Source organism: Theropithecus gelada, chromosome 4, assembly GCF_003255815.1.
Source record: "Theropithecus gelada isolate Dixy chromosome 4, Tgel_1.0, whole genome shotgun sequence".
Lineage (NCBI taxonomy): Eukaryota > Metazoa > Chordata > Mammalia > Primates > Cercopithecidae > Theropithecus > Theropithecus gelada.
In genome coordinates, this window is record NC_037671.1 from 81180341 (window position 1) to 81193933 (window position 13593).

The 13593-nt window shown below is 40.9% G+C and overlaps 1 protein-coding gene across 1 annotated transcript in view; it reads right to left on the reverse strand.

Annotated features, from left to right (window-relative positions):
- The window catches only part of IBTK (inhibitor of Bruton tyrosine kinase), a 78578-nt gene extending 66417 nt beyond the window's left edge, over positions 1-12161 (reverse strand). Inside the window, exons 1-2 of the mRNA XM_025383362.1 lie at positions 11969-12161; positions 4406-5085 (exon numbers count right to left, since the gene is read on the reverse strand). Of these exons, the coding sequence (XP_025239147.1) occupies positions 4406-4726 (321 nt within the window). The 5' untranslated portion in view covers positions 4727-5085; positions 11969-12161. The remainder of the gene's footprint in view (positions 1-4405; positions 5086-11968) is intronic.
- Positions 12162-13593: the final 1432 nt, after the last annotated feature.

Consider the following 13593-nt stretch of genomic DNA (forward strand, 5'->3'; position numbering starts at 1 on the left):
ACATGTGAACATAAACATTTAACTCTTTTTGTGTTTGAGGAGCCATACTCTCCCGGGCGCGGTAGCTCATGACTATAACCCCAGCACTTTGGGAGGTGGGCAGATTGTCTGAGATCAGGAGTTCAACATCAGCCTGGCCAACATGGTGAAACCCCATCTCTAGTAAAAATACAAAAATTAGCCAAGTGTGATGGTGCATGCCTATAATCCCAGCTACTTGGGAGACTGAGGCATGAGAATCACTTAAACCCAGGACACAGAGGTTGCAGTGAGCCAAGATCGCACCATTGCACTCCAGCGTGGGCAACAAGAGCAAAACTTCATCTCAAAAAAAAAAAAAAAAAAACTATCTGGTGAAGGAGAGACATAAAATTTCAAATCAGTTTATTATATTTAGCTTATACTTACTCTATTTTAGTTTGAGGAATTTTTTGTTATTTATTATTTGACAGTTAATTCTTTAAGACCTGTTTATTCTGTGAGGTATCTGATATCCCTTCAATATCTTTTGTTTATGTTACCATAGTTGGTTCCAACTGCATGCAAAAATAATTCGAATATATCAATATTTATCAAGCATTTTCCTATTGGTTCATTAATTTTTTTTGTTTTTTGTTTTTGAGACGGAGTCTAGTTCTGTTGCCCAGGCTGAAGTGCAGTGGTGTGATCTCGGCTCACTGCAACCTCCATCTCCTGGGTTCAAGCAATTCTCCTGCCTCAGCCTTCCCAGTAGCTGGGATTACAGGTATGTGCCACCACGCCCAGCTACTTTTATTATTTTTAGTAGAGATGAGGTTTTGCCATGTTGCCCAGGCTGGTCTCAAACTCCTGACCTCAGGTGATCTGCCCGCCTCGGCCTCTAAAAGTGCTGGAATTACGGATGTGAGCCACTGTGCCCGGCCATTGTTCATTAATTTAATTGCTTGGTTTTGGTTTATCTCCCCCTAGTAGAATAAAAACTTAAAGAAGGGATTCTGTCTTGTTCACTGCAATATCCCTAGCACCTGGATTACTGCCTGGCACATATCAGGCACTCAAAAAATATTTCTTGCAAATACCTCACAGATGGTATATTATTTAATACATATAACCTATGATTCTGTTAAGTCTTCTATTTACCAATGGGAAACATTAAAGCAAGTTCTTCCAGCATAGTAAGTAAAGCACCAGTATAAAAAAGCAATGGTTTAGCAACAACAGATACAGCAGAACTCCACAAGCATAAACAGTCTTTACCAGCCATGCATCCTGTCATGGAATCAAGAAGCCCCCAAAAACCTGCATGAGATAATCTGTCTCCATTCCAGCTTTTCGTAGGCAACAAGTTTCTGCTAAGGTTTTATATCTTTGGCAATAAGAAACTGACAATTTACTGTGCAATTTAGAAATGTTATAGCTGTAAAGTTTTATCAAATGCAAATTCACTTAAAATGTGTGTGGTTTCTTCCTGATAATCCATAATACCTGAAGTGCTACAGCTGGCATCAGAGATGGAACTGACATGAAGACACCTATCACTGCACCCCTTCCAATTAAAGAAGTGTTGGAAGGTCAAAGGAAAAAAATATGCTGAACAAAAGCAGACAGCCTACCAACATGAGAATGCTGAGGGGTCAATACAGGATTTAGGGGAAAATCATCAGTGGAATACATCCACTGTTACATATCTATCACTGATCAGCAAGGCTCTGACACCAATAAGACAGTCAAGCTAAGGGCAAGGTGGCAAAGGCACAATTTCCAGGCTTCTATTAGCCAAGGTGGTTGGAGTGATTGAGGATTTCAATGGGGCAATAAAATCCCACAGGGAGGAAAGGACCAAAATTCAGTACATACCATAACTACTTCAAACTGTAGCCCTAAATGCTAACACCTAAATGGCAACCCCTAGGATGGCAGGAAACCAAACCCAGGGACCTTCTCAAGCTCAACAGGGTTGGCAGTCATCCAACTTTCCAGTAGAAACTGAAAAAAAAACCCAAGGTTTTACAGTTGGAAAAGGGTAAGAATGGAGCTGACAGATGCTTTAACTCTTACTAACCTAGGTTTCCCTATAATGACAATACGGAAATTAAACAGATACCCCAAGGTTTCAGATATAAGAGGAATCAGTTCTACCATTAACAAACTTAAAAACGCTTTTCTTCATGGAGAGTCCCTGGGGAAAAAAAAAATAAGGAAAGGGCTATTATTATTCTCTTTTTATAGACAAAACTGAAGTTCAAGATTTAATAACGTGTCCACGATGATTCAGTAAGAAGTAGTAGTAGCAGTAGTAGTAGTAGATCAGTAGGGAGTTTAACTCCAAAAAAGAATATTTTACTATTAGTATATAATTAAAAATTATTCTGATCAGTAAATGTTACTACATAAAAGCCACTATAGAAATATTTTTTAAGTCAAAATTAAATGAAGACACTGAAGATAAGCTTCTGAATTTGACCAGAAGTTCCTTAAGGCCCAGAAATGTTTTTTTCTTTTCCAGGTCCTCCGCAAACATGACAAAAAAATTGTTAAATTTAAGGCCGGACACGGTAGCTCACGCCTGTAATCCCTGCACTTTGGGAGGCCGAGGCAGGTGAATCACTTGAGATCAGGAGTTCAAGACCAGCCTGGCCAACATGGGGAAACCCCGTCTCTACTAAAAATACAAAAATAAGGTGGACATAGTGGCACGTGCCTATAATCCCAGGTACTGGGAAGGCTCGGGCAAGAGAATCACTTGAACCTGGGAGGTGGAGGTTGCAGTGAGCTGAGATCACACCACTGCACTCCAGCCTGGGTGACAAAGCGGGATTCCGTCTCAAAAAAAAAAAAAAAATTGTTAAATTTAAAACTTATGACTTCTTACAGTGAGTTTCTAATTTGCATTCATTAGTGAAATGACATTGGAGTGCATCTCAAAATACTTTATTATTTGCCTAGTCAGTACAACACACCTAATCTACTATAAAGAAAATTTTAAATAAATTAAGCAATTTTAAAGACTAGTGTTTTTTCTTTTTTTTTGTTTTGAGACGGAGCCTTGCTCAGATGCCCAAGCTGAAGTGCAGTGGTGCGATCTCAGCTCAAAACAACCGCCACCTCCCAGGTTCAAGTGATTCTCCTGCCTCAGCCTCCCAAGTAGCTAGGATTACAGGCATATGCCACCGCACCCAGCTAATAACGTTTGTATTTTTAGGAGAGACAGGGCTTCACCATGTTGGCCAGGATGGTCTTGAACTTTTGACCTCAGGTGATCCACCCACCTTGGCCTCCCAGAGTGCTGGGATTACAGGTGTGAGTCACCTCGCCTGGCTATCAATTTCTCTTTTTGAGACAGTCTCACTCTGTCGCCTAGGCTGGAGTGCAGTGACACAATCTTGGCAAACGGTAACCTCTGCCTCCTGGGCTCAACCGATTCTCATGCCTCAGCCTCCCAAGTAGCTAAGACTACAATCACACGCCACTACACCTGGCTAATTTTTGTATTTTTAGTAGAGATAGGGTTTTATTACGTTGGCCAGGCTTGTCTCGAACTCATAACCTCAAGTGATCGACCCACCTCAGCCTCCCAAAGTGCTAGGATTACAGCATGAGCCCCCACACCTGGCCTCATCAGTTTCTTTAGAACTTACAAACACCGTATGCTAACTAAACAGGAAATGAAACATACTACTCAAAAATACAATTCCTAAATAATGTTCAACAACTAGTGCCCTTTTAAAGTTAATAATATAGTTATTTAAGAATAAACCATTTTAAAATACTAAAAAATATTGTTACGAAAATATAAAATGGGATGCCATTAGACTGGGGCAGCTCTAGCACTTTAAGTTCATCTGTAAGTAAACAGAAAACCAGTAAACAGTAAAATGAAACTAGAGTCTTTACTAATCAGAAACTACCAACTAACCTCTAACTAAGGTCTTTCCAATCTAACCAATTAAATATATTTTCTTTGTCTTTCTTCTTCATCGGCCTATGAAAGCTCACTGCTCAGGCTGCAGCACAGCTCTCTGAGCCTCTTCTCGTTCTGAACGCTGCCTGATTCATAAATCATTCTTTGCTCAAATAAATTTTGCTTATTTAATGTAAAGCATTTCCTTTAATAATGTATAATACTCATCAAATGATGTATAGAATTTAGTTCAAAATGATATGAGATGTACAAATAACATAAAATTGGCCAACAGTTCATTATATATAGTAAGCTTTGATAAATGTTTAAAATTTTACATCATAAAAAAGTTAAGTAAAAGGATATATGGAGTTTTAATTCCAAAGATCAGTTACAGTAGTAAGCGATAGCAAACAAGTAAGAAAAAAGGCAAATCTTTTCCAAAAAGCATGTAGGAGGTATGAAAATGATTAAGAAAAACATATTCCAGACTAAATATGTTTAAAATAAACAAATGACACTTACCTTCAAGAGAGACCAAACACAATCAATATGTCCATAAAAAATGCTTCTGTGCAATGCTGTCCATCCAGACTCTTTGTCTTTCACCAACAGATCCACTCCTTTCTGAATAAGCCAATCTAACACTCCTTTCTTTCCACAGGAGGAAACAAGGTGGAGAGCATTCCGGCCAAAAACATCCTTGATAGTTGCAGCATTGTAACAATGACTGGAGAGAAAGGCCTTAATCTGGTTTTCGCTCCCCTTTGTTACCACAGAAAGGACATCCAAAGCATGCTTCAGGGATCGACACTTTGATGTGCAGTCAGGCATGGGTGAATTCATCCTAATTGTTTTTATACCGCTTACTTCAGAATCGTGAAAACTAATTTTAAAAAATGAAAAAGCCAGGACACAAAGGTGCTATTGAGGAAGAGTTACCGAGAATAAATAACCTTTTTAGGATAATTTAAATCCTCACGACAATAGTATAAAACTATTTATCTTTATACAACTTTTTGGCACTTAAATCAAAAAAATTATAAATAGCTCTATAAAGTTCATATCAAATACAAGTTCTTCATTTAAAAAAATTCCACAGTTTATAAATTATTCCTGGAGTCAAGCACCAAGGGGGAGTGAGGAGGGGAACTCCCCCTCCACACTGTCTGATCCTTTTAAATATCCATAATTGCAAGGGTGACCTATGAGAGAAGAAGAGAAAATAAAAATTCAAAATCTGTCTCTCGCTCTCCTTGAGTACTTTAGAACACAACTACCTCCATATTTAGATACCCTTAACCCATTTATGCTTAGTGTTCCATTACTGGAACACTAAGGTTGCGGGAGTTATTTATATCCTAATGCTCAAGGTCATCGCCAAGGTCTCATTTTTCACAAAAAAATCTGCAACCTCTGGCATAAACAGGTTAATTCATTTTTTTCTTAAATCTATCGACCTTTCATATTTATGGTACCTATATTTATATCAATCATCCTTACTCCATTTTTCCACTCTCATGTTTAAAGTTAACCTATATTGGTTGTACTCTAGAGTTTCTCTCTTTCCTTCCAGTCCTTCATTCCTTCTATGCTGTATTTTTACACTCTACTAGTTATGTCCCCACAAGCTTTGAATACGCTTCAATCTACCATCTTTCTAAGAATCCCATCCCAAACCTATACCCCCTAAAACTATATCACCACCACCAACACAACAATAACCAACACTCTCATCAGTTATTCCGTTTTTACTAAGTACCCAGGCACAGTGTTAACATTGTTACTTCTGCCTGAAAGATCCTTCATCATAAGAAGAGATAATTAAAGGTATTCAAACAACTGGATAGCTATCTTTAAAAAAACAACTTTAGATACTGTACTTACTTTATATCTTATACCAATATAAATTTTAGATGGTTCAAAGGCAAACAAAAAAACGAAACTACGAAAGCACTGGATGAAAACACAGAAGGTTCTTTTTTTATAATCACAGAGTACAAAACACCTTTTTAAGTAGGATCTGAAATCCAAAAGTCATAAAAGATTAATTCAATAGTTTAAAAATTACATAAAAATTTTTAAAGACAAAAGGAGAAAATTTTCCCTCAATATATATGGTCTTTTTAGTTCTTCCTTAATGTATAGTCTTTGGGAGCAGAGAAAATCAGCTACAAGAAGACTATTCAGAAGGACATACATGAGTTTACTATATGTACAGGGAAAGCTTCTATGTATTAGAGAGAAGTATGAAATATTCTAAATCTGTATTTTCCCACTCCCACTTCATACCACACCAAGAGTCAGAAATCTGAGATCTAACTAGTTTTCTGATCTTAAACTATTTTGATTTCGCCACCTGGAAATGAAAACATTGAACTAGATGATTATAATTCTGTCTATTAGGTTGGTGAAAAGTAGGTGCTGGTTTTGCTATTAAAAATAACGGCAATGGCCAGGCGCAGTGGCTCACGCTTGTAATCCCAGCACTTTGGGAGGCGGAGGCGGGCAGATCACCTGAGGTCGGGAGTTTGAGACCAGCCTGACCAACATGGAGAAACCCTGTCTCTACTAAAAATACAAAATTAGCCAGGCGTGATGGCACATGCCTGTAATCCCAGCTACTCAGGAGGCTGAGGCAGGAGAATCGCTTGAACCCGGGAGGCAGAGTTTGTGGTGAACCAAGATCGCACCATTGCACTCCAACCTGGGCAACAAGAGCAAAACTCTGTATCAAAAAAAAAAAATTAATGGCAATTACATTTAAGAGTCCGATCCCAAACCTATACCCCCTAAAACTATATCACCACCACCAACACAACAACCAATCCTCTAAAAGTAATGGCAATTATTTTTAATGGCAAAACCTGCAATGACTTTTGCACCAACTTAATAGCTCCAGATCTGTTTCTACTAATCTATACATTGTGTAATTTGATATAGTCCTCATAAAAATCATCCCCCCCTTAAAATGTTGATTTGAACAACAACAAAATAACAGAACCAAATAAAAATGTGTTTTGAGGTCAGGCACGGTAGCTTACGCCTGTAATCCCAGCACTTTGGGAGGCCGGGGTGGGCAAGAGATCAAGACAATCCTGTCCAACATGGTGAAACCCCGTCTCTACTAAAAATACAAAAATTATCTGGGCATGGTGGCGCACGCCTCTAATCCCAGCTACTTGGGAGGCTGAGGCAGGAGAAACGCTTGAACCAAGGAGGTGGAAACTGCAGTGAGCCGAGATCCCGCCACTACACTCCAGCCTGGGGACAAAGCAAGCCTCTGTCTCAAAAAAAAAAAAAAAAGAAAGAAAGTGAGCCGGGCACAGTGGCTCACGCCTGTAATCCTAGCACTTTGGGAGGCCGAGGCGGGTGGATCACGAGGTCAGAAGATCGAGACCATCCTGGCTAACACAGTGAAACCCCATCTCTACTAAAAATACAAAAAAAAAAAAAAATATTAGCCCGGCATGGTGGCGGGCACCTGTAGTCCCAGCTACTCAGGAGGCTGAGGCAGGAGGATGATGTGAACTCAGGAGGCGGAGCTTGCAGTGAGCCAAGATCACACCACTGCACTCCAGCCTGGGTGACAGAGCAAGACTTCTATCTCAAAAAAAAACACAAACAAACAAAAAAGTATTTGGTAGCAAAGAGGAAAAAAAGGTACCAATTCTCAAGTAGTTTAAAAGGTTAAAAATGGAAAGCATGATACTGTAGTTCCCCATTATCTATTTGCTTTTTACAATTTCTATTACCCACAATCAACCACAGTCCAAAAATATTAAATGAAAACTTTGGAAATAAATAATTTATGATTTAAATTGCATAACATTCTGAGCAGTCTGATGAAGTCTCATAGTGTCCCACTCCAAACCACTCCACCTCGCCTAAGACATGAATCATCCATTTGTCCAGCATTGCCATACTGTACATGCTACCAACTCGATAGTCACTGAGTAGCTCTCTTGGTTATCAAATTGTAAAAACATAGCATATAGAGGGTTCAGTACTCTCTGCAGTTTCAGGCATCCACTGGGGGTTTTAGAATGTGTCCTTGAATAAGTAGTGACTATTTATTGCATGTGGCAAAACAGTTCATCCAGTTAACTTCACTCTTTTAAAGCTCTAAAATCCCACCATCTTTGTATTTTCAGTGTATGCATAATACCTGGAAGGAACTACTTATTGGTGAATCCCTCAAACCTTACATTAAAGAATTAAGATGCAACAGAAAAGAATTGCTTAATTCATTAGTATATATAATTTAAACATTTAAAAGGGAAAACAAGAATGTTAAAAAGTTATTCCATACTATCATACAGAGAAAGCAGCAACTACAGAATACTATGAACATAAACATGGAAACGATTAAGAGCTAGGATTTCTTAGAGTTTTACATATATAGATTCAAATATAGCAATGTCAGCTGTTATCAGTTATATAACTAAAAAATTACATAATCTCTCCAAGTTGTTCCTTCATCTGAAAATAGAGACAATTCACCCATTTCACAGGGTTACTATAATGATAAATGAAACTACCTAACATGGTACCTGGCACTAAATATGCATTCAACAAATGAGAGTTTTCATTACTATTGTTTCTTTAGTCACAAAAAGGTAATAAATTTTAATTCCAAAATTCATGTTTGAGCTTCATTATCATTGTTACCGCTTCTCCAAAGAAACCATTATTGCTAAAGTTACTAATGACCTCCAAATTACCAAACACTTTTGGATATTTTCAATTCTTATCTTACTTGCTTTCCTTGCTTTTATGTCTTTAAAACCTCTTTCCCTTAAGGAGTCTAAAAGAGATACTGGAAGGGCAGGAAGTCACAGAAGCATTTAAGCATGGTCTCTCTCTCTCTCTTAACCACTTCTTCCCAGGGCATTATCGCTTCCCCTGGCCTTCAAATACTGGCTTCTCTCAAATGATCCTCAGTCCTCTACTTCATATTCTCCCTGATAGTTTCAATCGTTTTCATGCTTTTAACTCTACCATACACATGATTATAAATCCCCAAATCTGTCTCTTGCTCACATATTTGTCCTAAATTCCAGGCCCATATTTCCAATGTCTATTGTACTTCTTATCTATGCATTCAAAAACTGCTTATTGAAGGGGGAAGAAAGCAAAGGAAATAAGCATTTAAACACCTAATACATACAGAATGCTTTACATCAGACCAGTCAAGTAAACCACCCAAATCATACCACCAGGAAAAGAGGGAGTCAGACTTCAAATACAGATCTGTTTAATGATGAGGTCCATGTTATTTCTGCTACGCTACACTGTCTTCTTCAGCACATCCACAGTAGGTCACAAGGCATTGGGAATACGAAAATAATTAGGACCTAAATATTTTAGATAAAATAAAATACAGGTTCATGGATAATACTCAGGTGGATGCATAGCTAGTTAAACATATGTACTAACTGAACAAAACTTATGATCTATTACACAGTTCCTATTATCAAAGGGTCACAGTTTGGTATAAGAGAGTAATTTTATACGGTCGAAGAGGACGACCATCCCCGCTAGAGGAGGGCCAGTCTTCAGTCAATGGTATACGAGTAGCTGCACTCCCCTGCTAGAACCTCCAAACAAGCTCTCAAGAGAGTAATTTTATTTAGGCAAGTAACTAAAACATATCATGATTATAAACCTATGGTCAAGATAAAACAAGTGACACACAGGAATGAGGAGTGCAGAAGAGGGGTCCAGGGAAGACTTTCTACAGGAGATATATAAACTATGTATAAACTAAGACTTAAAAGATGAGTACCGGCCAGGCACAGTGGCTCATGCCCGTAGTCCCAACACTTTGGGAGGCTGAGGCAGGCAAATCACTTGAGCCCAGTACTTTGAAATCAGCTTGGGCAACATGGTGAAACCCGTCTCTACAAAAAAAATACAAAAATTAGGCGTGGTGGCACGTCCCTGTAGTCCCTGCTACTCTGGAGGCTGAGGTGGGAGGATCACTTAAAATTGGTCAGTCAAGCCTGCAGAGAACCAAGATCATGCAACTGCACTCCAGCCTGAGCAACTGAGCGAGACTCTCTCTGGGAAAAAAAAAAAAAAAGAGTACCATATGCAATGGCCTGATAAATTCTGGGTGAGAGCACATTTGAAGCAGAGGGATAGTAAATATAAAAGAACTAGAATCACCTTGGTCCATTCCAAAATTTCTAAATAATTCAGAAGACAGAAGTGAGGCCTAACAACACACAAGGATAGACCAGATTTTGGACAGCCTTATGTGCCCTTCCTTAGAGATTAAAAAAAAAAAAAAAAAAGGCAGGCAATCCAAAGACAAGATGTGGTAGTAATTCCCAGGTTTCTTGCTTGGATAACAGATAGGGAAACTAGAAAGAAGAGTAAGGGGTCAATACTTTGGAAGTTAGTAAAGCAAAACAAAACTAAACAACAGAACAAACACAAAAATTATAGGTGAAATTTTGTTTTATACATTATACATAGTGCTCTACATAAATATAATCCTTATTTCAGCCTTATTATTGCCCCTGTAAATGTGATCACTTCCATTTTCTGATGAGGAAATTCACATGAAAATTTTAAAAGCCTATCTAAAATAATATCAACAGAAAAGTGCTCTTGATCCTACCTATCCTAGGCTACCAAACTGCTCTCCCAAAAGGCAGTTAGAAAACTTTTAATGATAGTAGTATAATGTAGTAGAAAAAAGTACCATGGAATTCAATTCAAAATAATTGAATTCAAAAGCAGTTTGGTAGGGCAGCTGGAGACTCCGAAGCTTAAGATTCAAGCGATTCTGCCTCAGCCTCGCAAGTAGCTGGGATTACAGGCACACACTACCATGCCCGGCTAATTTTTTTGTATTTTTGGTGGAGACGGGGTTTCACCATGTTGGCCTTGAACTCCTGACCTCAAGTGATCCGCCCGCCTTGGCCTCCCAGACTGCTGGCATTACAGGCATCTTTTTTTTGGGGGGGGGGGCGGAGCCACACTCTGTCGCCCAGGATGGAGTGCAGTGGCACGATCTCCACTCACTGCAACCTCCACCTCCCGGGTTCAAGCAATTCTCGCTTCAGCCTCCCGAGTAGCTGGGATTACAGGCATGAGCCACCGCACCCGGCCTAAAAAATTTCTTCAAGTAAACTCTGGTTTGACTAAAAGTTTCTGCAAATATTTGCAAATGTAATTATTTTTAGAAATCAGTTCTCTCCTCATCTACCTTCCTTCAATTTCCAAAACAAATAAAAGTTAAGGAATTCAAAATACAAAAAGAGAAATGATCAAGAGGGGGCTAGCAAGTCTGTGAATTTACACCACTTTATGGGCATTGAAACACTACTACTCATAAAAGTCACATCCTTTCAGTATTTCTGATAAATTTCAAATGGCCTACTTCGAGCATAAGTTAAAAGGTGCTACATGAATCTCTGGCTAACACAGCCAAGTTTTATGAACTACGTTGGAAAATAGGAGTCAAGGACGGCCTGTGTTACCTAATTCGCAGCTGAACTAAAACTCTTTGAGCCAGACAGCTCTGCCTGTTACAAAAACAAAAGGCATGTCTTCTCTGTCTCTCTCACCACCCCCCACCACCCTCCAAAAAGAATCAGTTCCTTTTTACATAACAGTCAATGTCCACATATCAGAGTTCACCACCTGCTTCCCGACAGAGTCGGTATCCGCAGAGTGGACTCAAACTTGTGACTCCAGGAAGGGGATAAAGAACATGAGCGCCCCTAGGAATGGCTTCAAATCCAAGACTCGAAGGAAAGTGACACTACACAACTATCACAACTAGGAAGGCAATATCGCTGGAGGGCGTGTCCCGCAGGACGGGAGCTTAGCGCCTCGCCGGGACAGGCCATTCATTAGCTAAGGGGGGCGGTAGGGACCCTGGCCACTCGGCCCTCTCCGCGCGGCCTCGCGCGAAGCCCGGCAGCCTCAGGGCCGCAGAGTCCCCTCCCTACGGTCCCCCCGCGCAGCCGTCCGCAGCCACCCGCACCCTCCGGAAGGCGAATACTCTCCCCCTGCCCCCGGACTGAAGGGAAGCCGCTCCGCACAGTCGGGCAGCGCCAAGCCCTCCCTCACCAGTCGCTAGATGAAACTGCGCCGGTGGATTCCGCAGGGTCCACACAGAGCCACACAGGGACTCATCCTCAGTGAAGGCAATAAGAGAAACCGAACGGCGCCAGAGGGGCCGGTCCCCAGAGCCGGGTCAGTTCGGCAGGCGGCTGCAACACAGCCGCGACTACAAGAATCGGGAAGGGGGATGTGGAGGAAGGGCCCGAGCGGGCGGTACTCAGTAATAAGGCGGGCGCTGATTGACTAGGGCTCCTGTATGTCTCTTGATGATTGGCTGGTGCTTGCCCAGAAGGTTTCGCGTGGCAGCACCTCTGCCATGGTCTTTTTCCCTGACGCCCCAAAGGAGCTTGACCTCGCCGGCCTTGGGGCGGCTGACTCAGGCCAGGGGCGGGGAAGGGAGAAAGGCCGTCGCGGGGGACTCTAGGCCAATAGCGGTGATGGGAGTGTCGCTTTCCAGGCCAGCCATCTCCTAGTTAGAAACGTCTCTCCAGGCAGCTGGAGACTAGGAGGGGAGGCTAAACCCGAGTGGAGAAGGAGACCTGGCCGGATGCCTTGGACACCCGGTCACTACGCAGCAGAAGCCAGGTGCATAGGCGTCTTGCACAAAAGAGTTTCCTCCCGTGGCCTTAGCAGTGGGGTTACTGCAAAGCCGAAGGTGTGGTCTATGTAAACCCAGCCTCACCCCTCTCTGGATCGCTATACACCCGGATTATCTGGCAGTCACTCCTTTGGTCAGAAGGCGTCACTGCCCTCTTAGATCACCACAGTGGGACTAGCTGCCGACCCGGGTCACGCCACTCAGTGCCTGACACCAGGCTTACACTAGGCTTTTTCCACTTGAACTCTGAATCTAAAGGCCGTTTAGAAAGTGGTCGAGTGAAAAAACTAGGAGGGACAGTAGCCAATAATCAATACTAGGGTACTGAATGGGAAACATACTGCTGCTGAATGCCTAATATGGTAAGCACTCAGTAAATGATTGTTCAAGGAGGGGTAGTGTGACTCAGAACAAACGACACTAGAATCATAAGTTGGCTGTACAGCTCTGCCACGTTGTGAATTTTACAAGCCATTGAGTTGGCCTCATCTCATCTCTAAAAGAAAGGAGTTGTGCATGTCTTAATGCCCACTGAGCTCTGCTTGCTCTCTTTTGAAGCTTTTTTTGTGGAAGAGTAGATTACTAGCCCAAAGCCACACAGCTGCTTAGCGAAAGAGAAAGGGAGACTAGGACCCAGCCCTCCTGCTGCCCTTCCCAGCACATAATTGTTTCTTTGCTCTTTATTCTGAATACCCTACTTCCTACAAAACAAAAACCAGTTAGTAATGTAAAAATTGAGTGATTTTGAAAATAAGCTTAAGTTGTATCTCCAGATATTTTTTAAAAAAGAAGCTACATATAATGACTTTCATGTTCATGAACAAAGAAGCCAATAAAAGCAAATAAAGCTGCTAGTGTAAATAAACGCATTGACCTGAGTTCATAACTTTTCTCTCTCTTTCTTGTATCTGGGCAAGTTAATTCACTTTTCTGAAGCCTCAGTTTCCTCATTTGCAAAATGGGAGAAATAATCTATTTTGGGGTTGTGAAAATGTAATGATAATATATAGCACTTAGCAGAGGGCCTTAGTAG